Source organism: Myotis davidii, unplaced genomic scaffold (assembly GCF_000327345.1).
Source record: "Myotis davidii unplaced genomic scaffold, ASM32734v1 scaffold1395, whole genome shotgun sequence".
NCBI lineage: Eukaryota > Metazoa > Chordata > Mammalia > Chiroptera > Vespertilionidae > Myotis > Myotis davidii.
In genome coordinates this window covers 480,063-497,152 of record NW_006288604.1, presented here as the reverse complement: position 1 = coordinate 497,152, position 17,090 = coordinate 480,063, and the positions used below count along the sequence as shown (strand labels likewise).

Sequence of the window (17,090 nt, the reverse complement as noted above, 5' to 3'; positions counted from 1 at the left end):
ACACACCCACTAGAACAGTGGTCGGCAAACTGCGGCCCGCGAGCCACATGCGGCTCTCTGGCCCCTTGAGTATGGCTCTTCCTAAGCCTTAGGAGGACCCTAAGTAAGTTAATAACAATGTACCTGCCTATATAGTTTAAGTTTAAAAAATTTGTCTCTCAAAAGAAATGTCAATTGTTGTCCTGTTGATATTTGGCTCTGTTGCCTAATGAGTTTGCCGACCACTGCCTAGAATAACCCCTCAAGGTCTCTGCACAGGGGTCCCTCTGCCTGGGACACCCCCAGCCCCACATGACTCCCCATACACCAAAACCTGAAACTTGCAATGAAGCGTTTAAACCTGCTCAGGTCTCAGCTCCACCAGGAAGCCTCTGCCCACTCCCCCGGACACGGCGGCCCTCCACGCTCCGCACCCCACAATGTGCCCCTGCACAATGCGTTAGGCTTTGCTGGCATGGCACCAGGCTTGGGAGTTCTGTGTGTAGACCAGTAGGTTAGAGCGTTGAAGCTGCCCGAGGTGCTGTTGACATCCTGCGGGGCCACATGCGCCTGCGTCCACGGCTCCAGACCCGTGTGGGCCCAGTGACCAAGGACAGGGGAGACCACAGGCGCTGCCTCGTGCGCATTCTCATTTCTTCCACTCACATCCTTCTTCCTGTCCTCGCTCTCCCCGGACAGCCTGGCACTCCAGGCGTTGGACCAGCCCGGTGACTGTCACCCCACTTGGTTCTGCTCTCCTCTGTGCTCTGCACCGCGTGAACTTCTGTATAAAATGTGTTTGTGAGGTGTTCCCGCCCCACCACCTGCTCAGTGGGCGACTGCAGCTGTGTAGCTGCTGGGTGGACTGTGCCCCTCCCTCCGGCCCCAGCCTTCACCCTCCCTCTAGCTCCCTCCACCTCCTTCCTGGCACTCATCCGCCTCCTGCCACCTCCGTAACCCGCCGTGGTCCCAGCCACCGGCCTCACTCACTCACTCATCCAAGCTCTGTCCAGGGTGGTACGTAGGCTCAGGTGCGGCCTGTCTTCCTTCCCTTCTTCCTTCCTTCCTTCCAGGCTTCACCCTGGCTCCTCCTCTTCCGAAGTGCTTATCATGTCGAATCTCAGTCTTGTATCTGAACACATCCATCTCCCATGAAGGACATTAAGCCCATTGAAAGCTTCTGTTGTTTATTGTGTGCATTTTTTATTTCCTGATGCCGTACTCGGCGCCCAGTGGAGAAGGTGGCGTCTTGTGGCAGCTCTGGCCCCTGGGCAGGGCAGGAAGGTCCCAGGTGGGGCTGAGCAGCTCTGCTCCTGTGGTCAGAGGACCTGCGTCTCCTCTTTGCTGCTCTCCTGGCAGCCCGCCAGGTGCACCGGAGTCCCCCCCATGGGCAGTTAGCGTGTATAGTTCTTCACACGCTGCAGAAATATTGGGTGCGCAAACCCTAGCTCTGACCCATCCCGCAGTGTGCTCCTTGTCTTAGAGACGGCAGGTGGTGACGGGCCCTGCATGAACTCCCATCGGATGCTTGGGGGCGAGTCAGATCTCCAGGAGAGGCAATGCAGTCCCTTCCTTACAGAGCTGCTGGGAGGGTCCTGCAAGGCAGTGCACCAGAACACGTCGTCATCCCCACAGTGAGACGTATGGGTCACTACGAGCAAAGGCCTGTGTCCCTGAGGAGCCTCCTGACGGTTTAGATCAGTGTGGGTAGCAGCAGCACCCAGGAGCGAGGGTCCAGTGAGTCACCCAGGCACGTCGTTGTCCTGTGACACCCATTCCTGGACAGACTACACCTCCAGTGAACATTCTTGGTACAAAGTTCAACTCAGAACCAACCCAGATGTGTCCTACTCAGTGGTTTACAAGCGAGGATGCAGGCTGCACTCGAGGCTCCTCACAGAGGCAGGGCCTCCCGATTAAGCATCCCTGTGAGATCAAGGTCTGGCCCGTTACTTCCTACGCCTTTGGATTGCCTGATGCTTTCCCCTGGAGAGGCTCCCTGCACAGAGGGGCACAGGTCCAAACACTGTCCCTACGGTGCCGGGCGCAGCGGCACCCTCTGGCCTCGGCATGTGGGAGAAGGACACTGACCACCTGCTACTCTATCCCCAGATGGAGGTGGACGCCGAGGAGAAGCGTCATCGCACACGGTCCAAAGGGGTTCGAGGTACGTCCACGCCCCCCGACTCCCTGGAGGCCCCTCGGGGTCACCTTCATGCTGCGGAAGCTGTTGCCTGATGCATTCTGACCGCTGCCTGCCCCCCTCGGGAATGTCCTATGGAAGAGGGTGCTGTGGTAGATGACGCCTTGTTATCTGTTTCCCTCTCTCCGCAGTCCCCGTGGAGCCAGCCATCCAGGAGCTGTTCAGGTCAGTGCTCTGTGGGTACATGTGTCCCCATTCGCAGTGTGGGAAGTCCAGGCGTCTCATGCCAGACTGTACGTCCAAGTGCATGGGTCTCCTCACGGCCGCTGCCCTGATGCAGTTGCTTCCCCTGAGACTCACTAATGAAAAGCACCCCAACCGCCCCTCCAGGTGTGCACGTCCCCGTCCATCCGTGTGGCCCTCCTTCTCTGTCCCGTCGCTGACGCTCTCGGTCTAACCGCCTGTGGCATGTGGCACCGTGTAACTCATTCTTTCCCGTTGCAGCTGTCCCACGCCCGGCTGTGATGGCAGCGGCCATGTTAGTGGCAAATATGCAAGACACAGAAGGTAATGCCTGCGTTCTTTCACGTGGTCCGTCTCAGGTGACTTAGGGCCGACCGCTGCTGACAGTGGTGGGCAGCTGTTCTTGGAGAGCAGTGAGCGCTGTGCTTTCCCCCGGACATAAGCCCGGTCGTTGGTCTCTTGTACAGGTTCTCAGCACGGGAGCCATTCTTCCTATTTCAGGGGCAAAGTTATGATCGTCCGTCCGACGACATAAATCAAGGCCAGCCTGAAGGCCTTTGCCATGCGCACGGGACGGCGCTGGCGTTGAGAGCCGTCTCCTCCCCCAGTTCCCCTGCCGGAGCTGCAGGACATAAACCACAGACGCTACATCAGAGTGTGGCCTTCAGGTCTCCCCGAGAGCGTGGCTTCCCCAATGGAACAGTTTGTCCAGGACAAGAGCCCCCCCACCCCCAGTGCTGGCAGCTGAGGGGGGTGCCAGGAGGGAAACAGGGCTGGTTGCCCCAGGAGAGTCTGGGCTTTAAAGGGTCATGTTGTCCTCATAGATCCCGGGAGGAGGGCGTGTCAGAAGGAGGGTGTGGGAGCATCTCCAGGTGGCTAAGTCATGGTTGCTACGGACGCATCACAGCGGAGCCCTGTCCGCACCTGAGGCGTGGGTGGTGGGGGAGGGCGGTCTCCTCTGGGACACTGAGCAGCCCCCTCCCCCTCCCGTGGGGTTTCCATTGTGGTGAGTGAAGTGTGCACAGGCTGTCACACACTCTGAGCTGTCGCCCCACCTGACAGACCATCGGAGACCAGGGCACGGCCACAGCCCAGATGCCAAAGCAGGTGTGCCCTCGGCAGCCGGGCGGCCTCCTCACTTCCACACTCACGTCCTTCCAGCTGAATGCGAACTTAGGGGTGAAATCAAGCAATTATTTTGAATGTCCTCTTGTAAAATCGGGGAAAGTGACTCCCCGGATTCCCATATAGCATTTAAGGAGGCCGGAGTTTTTAACGAGCATCCGTGGTGGAGGATTGTCAGACTTCCGTTATGTATGCACCAAAGGAATAGCAAGGTCTCTTTTTAAGGAAATTCTGTAATTTAAAATATTAAAGTTGATTTATTATATTAGTGTTATTGTACGAAAGAGTAATGATTGAACTACGCGATTTAAATAGTTAAAGAATTTGTGCTATGTATGCAGGAGTGTTTATATAAATCTAATCTAAAAGTCTTGGAAAAACCACCTGGTATTTTCACTGGGAAACAGGTTAGCAAGCCATGAGTGAAATCTCATTTCCCCCTCATCATCTCTTGATTAGTCACTGGTTAAACTTTATCATACTATTAAAAAAATGATTAAATAACAAAAAGTTTTAATTAAGTGTCAGGTAGATATTTCATAATCACAGTTTTACAGGAAAAATTATGACGTTTCCGAAGAATTGTTTCAGACACTCACGTCCCTACTGAGGTGCCCCGTCAGCTGCCATGTGTCCCAGGCAGCCCTCCTGCCTCAGACTCCTCCCTGCGGGGCCTGGGCTGGGCTGGCGTGATCTGAGGGTGGCTCTGGCTCACGAAGGATGCTGACATGGCGCAGAGCACCGGCCATGCAGGAGCGAGGCAGACGGAATCGTAGGGAGGCTCACAGAAACATCCAGATTGGAGATGTTTCACCAAGTTTTTACCTGACTTTTCTTAATGCTATAATTTTTACCATGAGCCGTTTTGTTTGTCATTGTTAGAATTCCTACTTTTTTAATGAGAATAGTTCATTAGGGATGTAGGGCGGGGGAGAGTGGAGAGCTGCTCCCAGCACAGACACGGGTGCTGTCCCTCCACCCACCACCACCACTTACTTAACGTCACGGGCACCTTCCCCAGCGGTAACCTGAGGGGTGTACAGACCTTGTGTGAGACTCATCACCTCTCAGAACGTAGTCACCGGATGCGTTTCCCTCTGCGGAACCTCCTTGAGGCGTCCAGTGAGGCTTTCTCCTTATTTTTTGATGTGTACGTATTACCAGAATGTGTAGCTGAGGGATGACATTTGGTTTCTTAACCTGGAAAGGTGCCCCTTCTTAGGTAAGATGCACCTACGCATCAGTGTCCTTGGACCGTTGCCCATTCCCATCGTGGGAGTTCTGGCTGTAAAAGACTTCCTTCTGTGGACGGTCCTTCCACAGGCACGAGGCACGTGAACACCTGCCCCCACAGGCGTGGCCTTGACCTCTGCTGTCCTGTCTCTGCTGCGATGGGGCAGCGGCCGCTCCAGATGGCCCAGAGGCAGCCTCCTGGGTTCTCACAAGAGCACCCACACTCTGGTCTTTCCAGGATAAGTTTTTGAATGAATGTATTTCCGTTAGGGCTACAATTTTATTTTATTCAGTTATCACATTAGTTCATAGACCAGGAAAAGGTGTTATTTTAGTATGTTGAAGTTTTTATTTACTTGAACATGCAAAAAATAATTGGAGGCAGGTATGTGGAATTAACAATATCAAAAATCAAAACAATTTTTAGGAAATTTGATACCAAGTGATAAAATGATGTCTGTCGATTCTCTTTCTCTTTTTTACTTTATTGAATTTATTGGGTCAGTATTGGTTAGTAAGATTATATAAGTGTCAGGTGTACAATTCTATAATTCATCATCTGTACATTGCATGGTGTGCTCACCACCCAGTATCAATTCTCATTTATCATCATATTTTTAACCCCCGACCTTTCTTTTTATTGTAAGGAAGTTTCTAAGGAAATCAAACATCGATTGCAGTCTCTGTGCACACTCTTGCTTGTAGGACACACTGTGTGATCCTTGACAGTTGGTCACTCTGCGTCACTGCGCTGTGGCTTCCGTGGCAGCTACTGGCATTCACGGCTCGCTCACTCGTTTTCAGTTGAGGCAGGTGGGGCTGTGGGTTTGTAAGAAATTGGCATAGAGGGCAGCGGAGCCTCCTCCTCCAGACATCCCTATGAAAGGGAGCATAACTTGAAAAAAGGACTTCAGAGTGTAAGATCCTGGTTAAAAAAGGCGGGGGGAGCGGGGGGGAGGAGTTAAGGTCCTAATGCTTATTTTTTGATGGTCTTGCCTTACTTAAAAAATTGTGTCCTTGCACAAGAGGTAATCTATTGTGAATATTTGTGTTAATAGCTCATGGCTAGTTTGAGGTAGATGACAAACACGCATACAACTGTGCAGTTAAAAGTGAGAGGGAGCCCAGCCCATGTGGCTCAGTGGTTGAGCATCGACCCATGAACCAGGAGGTTGCGGTATGGTTCCCAGTCAGTCAGGGCACATGCTGGGTTGTGGGCTCGATCCCCAGTGTGGGGATCAATGATTCTCTCATTATTGATGTTTCTGTCTCTCCCTCTCTGAAATCAGTAAAAATATATTTTTTTAAAAGTTAAAGAAAGAAAGTAGGAAAAACATGAGGGAAATTGGAAACCCAGATGTATCAGGGGTTTCCATGTAGCACAGCATGTAGTTGATCCCCTGGCAGTCGAGGCAGAAAGGAGAAAGGAGGGGGTTCCACCCAGAGGCGAGCGCACACTGCTCCTCAGAGCTTCCTCTGGCCGGGAGGTGCGTGTGCTGAATCCCAGCCCAGCCCACACTTCTGTGCCCTGAGTGGGAAGTCAGGCTCAGGCTTCCCAGGCAGCGAACCCACACGCCCACCCTTACCTTCAGGAACATCCTGTGTCTCACACAGGCGTCTGCCTTATTTCTCTCTGCGCCTCTGTCAGCCGCGCATGTGCACGACAGAAACCAGAACCCGGCCGTTCGCACACGGCCGGAAGTCACCCTCCTCCCAGGAGCCAGGCCCCTGGGACCTCCTCTTCTCCAGCCGCTTCAGCCACCAGCTGTGCGGTGCTGACACCCCTGCTGGGGGCCTGTGGCTTTTCCTGCACCTGGCCTGCGGGGGCGCTGCAGCATGACATGCCTCCGAGGTGCGGTCCCCTCACAGAGCTTCCTCTGCAGAAACGAAGGAGCTCCCGTCCTTTCAGTGAGTTTAGTTGTTAGAGGCTCGCGTTTGGGAAGCAAGCTTCCCGGACCCCTTCGCTCTGCTCCCTGGGTCCCCGTCCCCAGTGAGCGAGCAGGCGAGCACTTAGGACCCTCGTGGCTGAAAGACAAGCCGGTTCCCACGAGCCCACAGTGTTGTCTGGGTGGGCGAGGCAGGAGGTGAGGGAAGGCTTGGAAGCACCTACTGGGAATCTGGGGAGTTGCTAGCAGGAGGCTCCAGGCACAGTGTGAACCTGGATCCGCGCGAAGCTGAAGCTGCGGCTGCGGAGCTCAGACGCCAGAGCCTGTGCCGAGGGCCGTCACGGCGGGGGGAGGGGGTTAGCTCAGTCCCAGCACCCGGTAGACACCTCGCTCTAATCCAGAGTCTACAGGAGCTGGTACTGCGACGCCGGCTCCATGGGGACGGTCAGTGTTCTGCCAGGCTGCTCATGAACACTGGACTGAGATTGAAGTTCTAGGACCTGAGTCACAGTGTCCAGTTGTCCTCCCAGGTTGAAGGCGGGCACTGTCTGTGCTGGGAACCAAGCGCAGACGCTGAGCAGGTGGACTCTGTGGAAATGGAACTTGTCACCAAAGTAACAGCTTACTGCGCTTTTTTATTGGACAGTCTTCTTTTTTCTTTAATTTATTTATATTTTATTTTTATTGATTTTGAGAGAGAAGAAGGGGAGGGGAGAGAGAGAAACATTGACCAGTGCCTCCTGCACACACCCTACCAGGGATCAAACCCACAACCTGGGCATGTGCCCTGACCAGGCATCAAACCAGCAGCCTTTCAGTGCCCAGGACGACGCTTAATAACTGAGCCACTCCGGCCAGAGAAGCTTATTGTTTTCCTAATAAAATTAGAAACTGGAATAATCAGAACGTATTAGTATCTCTGATAGGTCACTGTTAAACAATGCGGAGGCATTTGCACTTCAGCCTTCCTGTGTAATTACTCACACCCTGGAATGTGTGAAGTTACGGATTTCCCTCTTTCTGAACAGGGACTTCCGTACAAGCCTCTGATCAGAGGAGGACAGACGGACAGACCCCAACATGGCCCCGTTCTCCACGTCTGTGTGGGACCCTCTGGATTTATTTCTGAAATTCAGTAGATTTCATAGACTTACATTTACTCTTCATTGTGATTTTTTAACTTGTTTCTGTGTTGAGAACAGAGTCCTGATGAGATATTTGACCCAAAGTTTAGCTTTAGAGTCTGGCACACCGGATAAGCCCCCGGAAACTGGGTGATGGGCATTGCTATTATTTTAAATCCTCCCAGTTAAAGAAATTCAGAGCCAAATCAATTGATCATGAAACTTTAAAATAAAAAGCTCCAAATGGTAGCTTCAATTTTGATTAGAAACGTATTGGATTCTCTGGCTTATTGTGCATATTCGTTATTCAGATTCTTCCATTTCCTATACCTTCGCACCCACCAGCGTGATTGCCGTGGCGGCCGCCGCGGGTGAATAATTGCCTGTCTTCACAGGACTTGCTCTGGAGCGGAGGCGGAGGGCCTGCTTCCTGATGTGGGCACGCCTCATTGGGATTCTGCCAGCGGCTGGGGCTGTATTATTCATGCTTGACAGAGAGCTCTCACTGAGAGCCTTGGAACAGAGCCAGGCACCGGCGGGGGGAGGGGAGCGTTGCAACATGCAACTGAGAGGGGCATCTGTAACCCAAAAGGGGGAGAGACAGAGAGGAAGACAGGCAGGGAGGAATCAGAAGCCTGTGTTTCCCGCTTGCCAGGCTCACATTGGCAGAAATTTCATTTGCATTGAAATAAAATGTCCTGAAAATAATTGCATTTTTTCTAATCACGCTTGAAAGTTTAACACAATTTTCCACATTTAATTGCAGAGCTGATTTTAATTAGTAAGGCCCTGCATGTGAAAAATGAAGATTCACTTGTGTGCACGAAACACAGCGCAGTGTCTGCCGACGCTCTAATTAATGTACGGCTGCCGTACAACAGGGCGCGCTGTGGGATGTTTATGGGAAATTCTGTGCACGCAGCCGCCAGCCAGTCTATCTGTGCTGCACTTCGTGAATCCAAAAGAATACCCTTCATTCTTTATGAGCGTCATTGTGCATGCCATCACCCCATCCATACACTTTACGACATGCCTGTCCTTTTGCTGTTTGTCACTGGTGTTATAAATCAGAGGGGAGGGCGCACATATTTTAACATTAATTTGATAGTTGGCACAGTTGCACATGGAGCACCAATTTCGAGATCTAGGGACTTATTTGCAGGAAGTGGGGAATTAAAGCAAGTGGGGTTCCCAGACGTGTTGTTATTCTGATGCCTGGTTCTTCATCATGTGTGCAGACACGCCACACGCAGGCCCAGGCTTTTTGGATTGTGCTGGCAGGTAACCTTTATTGTCACAATAAATCCTCTATTTAAAAAAGAGATTCCTGGCCATTTCCCTAAGAAAACAATTGCTTGCTGCTGGTCTACAGTATGTCTGCACATCGGCATGTCTCTGGACACTTTACTTTTATTTTTTATTTTTTCAAAATATGTTTTTATTGACTTCAGAGAGGAAGGGAGAGGGAGAGGGAGAGAAACATCAGTGATGAGAGAGAACCATTGATTGGCTGCCTCCTGCACGCCCCCTACTGGGGATTGAGCCCATAACCCCGGGCATGCGCCCTGATCAGGAATTGAAAATTGTGTTAAACTTTCAAGTGTAATCTCCTGGTTCATAGGCTGACGCTCAACCACTAAGCCATGCCGGCCAGGCTGTCTGGGCACTTTCGAATAGAGTGTGACCGAGTCAAGGCATTTAAAACTGCAAAACAAAACATACAATGTATTTCAGGAAATATTCTTAACTTTTGATAAAATTAAATATATTTTTCAAATAAGGCCACATTGAAAGAGAAGGAACATGGGTATTTCAGATACCTGATGTATTAAAATGACTTTTCAATGCCCAGAGAATGCACAGCACTAGTTGATGTACGTACAGCTGTCGTCTGGGGTTTGACCCACCCAGAAAACACACAGTTCATTTGTGACATGTGCCGTCTGTGCTGGGATTGTGGCAGGAACACGGCCGCCACTGCTCAGGTCTGATGTGTGGGGAGAGGGGTCCTGAGGCGGCCGTGAGGGGTCGGAGGAGAGGGCCCCGCGGGTGACTGCACAGCAGCTGCCAGGCACCTGCAGCTGCTGGCCCTGAGCGAGCCGCCCTCCCTCGAGTGTGGGTCTCCACTGGTCTGGTTCTTGCTCCCATGGGTGGGAAGGCTGGCCCTGAGTCAGTGGCTGCCGGGCGGGACTGCGGGCTCCGTCCTCTGAGGATCGTGGGGAGCGTGGACGGGACTGGATGCGTGAGCCTGTCACACCACCCGGAGTCTGTTCAGGCCTGCGCCCCGGCAGCTAGTCAGGACCTGCGTGGTGACCAGCCCTGCAGGCCAGTCCCTCGCGTGCACCTGGCCCTTATTCCACACACTCAGGCCGAGAAGAGGAGTGGTCGCAGGGTCCTGGGCCTGTCCTGGCGAGGACATGGTGCTGCCAGCATCAGGCCCCGCACAGGAGGGAGCCCAGCTCCAGCTCCTCTTCCTGCTGCCAGTGGAGTTGGAAAGGAAACGCTCTCTTCATGTTTTCATCTGAGGAAGTTTCCATGTAAATTAGGGGTTTCCAGTTGCGATGAGTGAATCCTCCTCAGACGGGATGAAACGACGCAGCGTGGTCTCTCGTGAACGGGCACCCCACCAGGCTCTGCTCGGCCACAGGCCCCCATCTTGCAGTCCCTGGCTCCGTGTGCTCACCTCTTCCTGGCAAAGACTGGCCTGGCCTGACAGCTGCCCCCCAACAGCCAGAGGAGGCCGGAGGGAGCCTTCTAGACACTCTCTGAAGAGCGAGGCCCTTTGAGGAGCTGCCATCGCTGTCCTTGGAGCTGCACTCCTGCCAGTCCAACCACCTGACCCACAGTTATGGTCATCCTGGGCTCAGGCCCAAGCCTGGAGCTGGAGGCTGGTCAGCTTCCCCGAAGGCAGGGGTTCTCCAGTGTCACCTAGAACTTTCTAGAAAGGCGAATTCTGAGCCCAGCCAAGACCTGCTGAATGAGAAGGTGTGGGCGGAGCCCGCAGCCTGTTTCCACCCCATACAGGGGACTCTAATGGTCCCCAAGTGGGAGAACCACTGCCCAAAGGAACAGGCCTGTGAGCAAAGGGCAGGTACCTGGTTACATGGGGTCCTCAGGTGACAGGGAAAGGGGCACTCATTCTAGAAAACAAAGCCCACAGCAGGCACGAACCCGGAACCAACACAGAAGCGTGCAGTGACCACCGAAACCTCGCCCCAGAGGGGGTTGGTGGCAGACGCTACCCCCAGACCTGCTCCGGGCCCCGTCCCCTCGTTACGATCTGACTGTGGCTCAGGAGCCTCTCCATCCCGTGAATCCAGGGTTGGCAGACCCAGAGCGAGACGCGTGCTCCACCCCAGCCTGCAGCCCCGCCAGGACCCCGGGCTGCACCCCGCTTCGCCCGAGGCCTTCAGCGGCCAGGGAGGGCGACCTCTCACTGGGGACAGTGTCGCCTTCCCTTTCACTCTGTTCCCACGAGGTTATAGGCCGACAAGGACAGGCTGGGGAGCACGGCAGTGCTCTCTGGGGAAAGGAGGGGCAGCCTGGTGTGGTGGGGTCAGCGCTGGGGACCACGTTGGGACCCCCAGAGCCCTCGTGGGCTCAGGTCACACACACAGGTGAGGTCACCCGCCAGGCCCCGCCTCGTGGATGTCCTGAGCCTGAGAAGACCCCTTGCCCAGGAGCACAGGCAGCAAAGGGCCAGACAGCTCCACCGAAGAAAGCCCGGACGTTTGCATCCCTCCCCGAGAGGACGCCTGGCCTCGGCTGGGTCATTACGATGAACAGTTTCCTTTCCTGTTAAGGGAAGCATTGAGCTCGCCTGTCTCATTCAACTGCTTTTAAAAGACCCACCCCCTGTACCATAGTAGCCACTCTGTGGTCTGTGAACACCACCTAATAGTGCATCTGACACCGCCAGAGACGAGCTCCGTGTGCAAGGGGCCCATTTCCCAAAACTCTAGGGAGGAGAGAGCGTCTCGGAAGAAATCCTCTTCATGAGTAACGCATGATGATCAGTGATGTGCTCAGATCACCTGCTCGCCCCTCAGCCAATCCGATGGCCAGTTGTGCTTCTGATTGGACTGCCTGGAGCCCCTAGAGCCGGCCTGAGGGCTTCAGACAGGACAGGGAGGGGATGGGGGAGGGGGAGGCGTGAGCAATGCCATCCATTTATCCATCCTGATTGCTGCCCAGTCCAACCTTCCCACCCCGGCAGGAAAAAGAGCTGAGGGCAGGGAGGCAGAGACTACCACCAGACGCTGGTCCAGGGGCCACGTCCCAGAGGGTGTGGGATGCAGACACGGGGTCGGGGTGTCCGGCTTTATCAGACTGACCCTACGTGGGACACGGTGATAGGCCGGTCACTGGACTAGGACTGTGGAAGCTTCCGGCTCCTCCTCGCCGCCCTCTCACGATCTCTGCAACAGTGACAGCAGCCTCATCAGCAGTATCTGCGAGGGGCACGGGACTGTGTTGTCATTCATCGCAGCTTCCCCACTCCCGGACCCGGGCCCCTCGCCCAGGCCCCTCTTCTCTAGCCCGTCTGGATGCTGATCAGATTATTACAGTAAGGCCACACACACTGAGTGCTAATGTACTGAGCTTTCCCTGGGGCGAGCCTGCTCCTGTCATAGAGCTTCTTAAATCAGCCTGATTGATTTCTAACATAGGGTGGTGCAGGCAGTGGATTTGGGGCTGGGACTCTCACAGAGCCCCTCCCACCCAGGACTCAGCATTACTGTGTTGAGTCCCTGTCTCTGGCCCTGGGCCATTCATGGGCCAGACTCAAGGCACGTGGCATAGGCTGCTGGCCTGCCATTCATCCGGGAAAGGGAGAAGGATCCTAAGTTTTTTAAACACTTCAGAAAATGAACAAATAAAAAATTTGCTTTACATATTTTTTTAACTAATTCTCCCAGGGTGTTTTATTAGCAAGAGAAGCTAAAAGAAATATTGTATGGGTGCAAAGGTGACTTAGGATTAAAGGGGTAGATAAATTCTCATTTTCTTAAATAAGGACTGGAAATTATAAAAGAAATAATAATAGGAAAGGGCAGCTTTTAATTAGTGTCTGCTGTGCGTGTCGCCGTGCCCACCTTGAGCATCGTGGTGTTTGCCGCGAGCACGTCACCACTGCTAGATGTTTTTCTTTGATCTTCATGCACTTGTGCTACTTCTTAACTTGTCTCATATTATAGATGTAAATTTGTATTTTCTTAAATTTTTACTTAACATTATACATGAGCCTTTTCCGATGTCATTAAATATTTTCATTCTTATTTTCATAGCTAACGTCCATCCAGTGGTGATATTGTAATTTACACAATCCTTCTCTTACTATTGGAAATCAATTAGGCTTTTACAAGCATCTCCATGTTATAAACCATGTTTCTCTCTCCCTCTCCCTTTCTCTCTCTCTAAAATCAATTTAAAAAATATATTAAAATGGTGTACACCAATCATATATTTATATATGGTCGTATTTCTTTGAGTTGGAATGCTCATGCATCCCTTCCATCCCCACGCTAATTGTGTAAACATCCCAACCTTCACCTGCCAGCATTTTAAATATTTAACAATTGAATAATTGCTTACCAACCACAGACAAAGTATCTTGTGCTAGGAGCGGTTCTCAACCTGTGGATCGCGACCCCCTTGGCGGTCAAATGACCCTTTCACAGGGGTCGCCTAAAACCACCCTGCATATCAGATATTTACATGACGATTCATCACAGTAGCAACATTACAGTTATGAAGTAGCAACGAGAATAATTTTATGGTTGGGTCACAACATGAGGAACTGTATTTAAAGGGCCAGAAGGTTGAGAACCACTGTAGAGCACCTGAAAAGGGGGAGTGTTATACATATTTGAGAAAGAGTAGGAAATTTTTGGCACTTTGTTTTTATGTGTTTTCTTATGTATTTACCCTCAGGGCAAAGATGTAACTGGTAGAATCATAAATTCTTATATAGCTTGCTTCTCAGTTCTTCCTTCTTAATTATTGTAATTCAGAGTAGTAATACTTGTATAACTTCAGGAGCTTCATGGTGTTCCTGCTGTATTAAGTATTACTATATATAGCATTAAACATTACTACAGTAGTAAGCATTGCTACAGTGTTATTACAGTAGTAAGTGTTGCTGCAGTGTTATTACTACAGTATTAGGCGTTGCTAGAGTAATAAGTAATTACTGCAGTATTAAGTGCTGCACGGTTGTTACCGAAGTATTAAGTGTTGCTGCAGTGTTGTTACTGCAGTATTAGGTGTTGCTGCAGTGATGTTACTGCGGTAGTAGATGTTGCTAGAGTAATAAGTAATTATGCAGTATTAAGTGTTGCTGCAATACTGGGGTTGCTACAGTATTAACTGTTGCTACAGGTACTTAGTACTGCAGTTATAAAGTGGAACAATCTCTTGCTGGTGATGTAGTCACAGCTGCTGCCTCAAGCACCGAATTCTCTGTCTGGGCTAAGCACAGACCAGATAGTCTGGGCTGTGCTCGGAAAGGTGACCTGGCACCTCTCTGAGGGAGAGGGCTGTCAGCTTGCAAACATGCAGAGATTGAAGTGGAAGCTGATGCTGTTGTCAGTGTGACCAGCGCGGTGTGTGTTTCCACCAGTTCTCTCCCTGGATGAGTCCCTTTAAGATAATACGAGTCAGATGCTTCAGACCAGTGAGTTGTCCTCAACAGAAGTGATTTTCCTGGCCCATGTGTTTCTTCTGCTGTTGTCACCTGGCACAAGAGGTGCTCGCTGTGGGCGAAAGTGCAGTCCAGTGCTGGCCTCGTGGGTGTCACTTAGTCTCTGGCCTTGGTGTCTTCATTTTCCAGGTGAAGAAGGATGAGTGACTCCCAAGGCTCCTCTCTGCCCAGGTCCTGATGTTCGGGGACATGGTCTGAGCCCTGCCTCCCAGCAGCTAGCTCGGATGCATGACCACTCGGTAGCCAACAGAGAAAGATTCTCTCCTACCGCAGTTTAACGTGCCGGTCTTCCGGCCGAGACGGGGATTGCTGGGGTCATTTCACCGTAACCTGCCCAGCGTCCTCATGTGGAAATGGCAGGGTGTGAATCTTCTTTACTCAGAAGGGGACAGCACACACTTTGTTGAAAGCCAGATGCTGATAGAACCAACCCTAAGACAGGCGGCCCGTGCCACAATGTCAGTATCAGCCAGCCTGGCCGGTGTGGCTCAGTGGGTAGAGTGTCAGCCTGTGGACCGCAGAGTCCCAGGTTCCCTATGGACCAAAGGGTCCTGGGTTCTATTCCGGTCAAGGGCATGTAACTTGGTTGCAGGCTCCTCCCTGGCCTCGACCCTGGTCAGGGTGCATGCAGGAGGCAACCAATCAGTGTGTGTCTCTCACATCAATATTTCTCTGTCTTTCCTTCTCTCTTCCACTCTCTCTAAAAATCAATGGAAAAATATCTTCGGGTGAGGATTCACCAACCAACAAACAAATCAGCCAGAAGGGGTGTTGGCATGTGGGGGTTTCAAGTCGTTACTTCTATGGCAGGGCTCCTAGGGCCAAGGAGGAAACAGTTCATTGAGATGAAGTGCACACGTGGAAAAGTCAACAACAGAAGGTCTTGACAGAACTGATGCTCAGTGTCTAATGGTGCAGGGTTTGGTTTGCTTTGGTTTTGTCTGTTGTCAAGATTGTGGGCACCTTTAAAAACATTGTTTTTCGTGTGCTTATTGCCCGTTTTCATATCTTCCTTGAGAATGGTACAGAGTTCTTAAAGGTAGAGGACCCTGATTTCTAGACTGAGCAGGACTGACTTTAGGGAGAAAGCAGAACTTGAGATCCAGCCAGTGCAGTCATGAGCGGACATGGAAGTGTAGGGTGCAGAGACGGAGAGGCAGCCACACGCAGGGTGAGTGTGGCGCACACAGCCCCTGCGGTGGACGGGGCACCCCCTTCTTCATGGGCAGCGCTCGCCTGCAGTCACTGGCCCCTCATCGGCAGACGTGATGGTCACAGAGCACGGGTTTAGGAGGGCCCACACTCCCCACACTTGCTCCCAAATTGTCTTCCGAGGCTTGGCTTGGACATGTTCCGACCCCTGGCCTCAGCCCAGGACGGATGCAGATCTGAGCAGGCTCCTGAGCCAGGGCTGTTTGACACACACAGTGGGGTCTGTCCTGGGGGCTTGGCGGTCACTTGGACAGGAGGACCAGGCACCGCAGTCAGTGGAGTGGAGCGGAGAGGGCAGAACAGGTGTGTGCACTTTGATTGACAGTTTACACTGATGGACACAGCGGAGCCTTGAGCGTCAGAGCTGTGAGCGGCAGGGGCTCTGAGGTTGGAGACCAGCTCCTTCCAAGCAGCTGAGCATGTGAGTCCAGTGATTTACCACATGCAGCTGACACTCCGGGGCGTCTTCCTGCTCCTGCTCTGCATGTGGCAGCCCCCACGGGAGGCCTGAGCAGCACGCGGCCATCTTGACATCTGGGGGAAGCAAGGTGTCTGTGGGTGAGGAAAGACTGCAGCAGAACTCCCAACTCAGAGCTGGATTTGTGCCACGAAAGAAGGATCCCACTGCCCAGCTGAGGAGGGGCATTGGATGACATCACTGAAGAGCAGAGAGTCAGCAATGGCCGCCTTTCCCAGCGCCCGGGTGACCGGGGTGAAGAGGGGGCCTGTGCTGGCGAACCACACGGTGCAGGCAGCTTGATGCAGAAGAGACGCGTCAGGCAGGGTATTGACGAGCTGAGAAGAAGGACACAAGCCATGGAGAGGTGACGAAAGCTCTGTGACCCACAGAGTCATGGGCAGACCCTGAGGAGCAGAACTACAGACTCACTGTTACACTTACTGACTCATCACTAGGACCGACACGGGGTGGACACTGAACAAGGCGCTCGCATCCAGCCCGTCCGTGAGAGGGGCGGCTGGCGTGGCTGCGACGTGCAGCTCGCTCTGCAGTGCTGGTGGCCAGGAGGTGATTCAGCATCACAGGGCAGCAGGATGCGAGGAGCCGGTGTTTCGAGGCCGGATCGTCTCCCGGGGTTGTGGACTCAGAAGCTCCCCCAAACACGCAAGAGTCGCATAAAAGAAATCTCAGCGTTCTGTTTAGTTCATGTGAGAAATGCCTGTGCACCAGCATTTGTTTTCTTCAGTGTTTTCTGGTCATCAGTGGTCTTTTCTGACTGTATGTCTGGAGAGGTGCCTCTGGGGTCTCAGAGGCCAGAGGCCTGCATCCTGCTCTCCGTCTCCGGCTTCGCCCCTCCCGCTGCCCCCGCACCCAGCCGGCCGTCCTTACATGCAGGTGCGATGGCGATGCCGCGTAGTCCCCGCCGCGTAGTCCCTGTCCCTGCACGGAAGTCTGCAGTCCCACAGCCAGTCCCAGGGTCTCG

At 52.7% G+C, this 17,090-nt stretch overlaps 1 protein-coding gene across 1 annotated transcript in view; it reads left to right on the top strand.

The window, feature by feature from the left end:
* Nucleotides 1-17,090, top strand: part of MYT1L (myelin transcription factor 1 like) — a 298,509-nt gene that overhangs the window by 204,847 nt on the left and 76,572 nt on the right. The window contains exons 7-9 of the mRNA XM_015561792.1: nucleotides 2,092-2,146; nucleotides 2,314-2,347; nucleotides 2,627-2,689. Coding sequence (XP_015417278.1) covers nucleotides 2,092-2,146; nucleotides 2,314-2,347; nucleotides 2,627-2,689 — 152 coding nt within the window. The remainder of the gene's footprint in view (nucleotides 1-2,091; nucleotides 2,147-2,313; nucleotides 2,348-2,626; nucleotides 2,690-17,090) is intronic.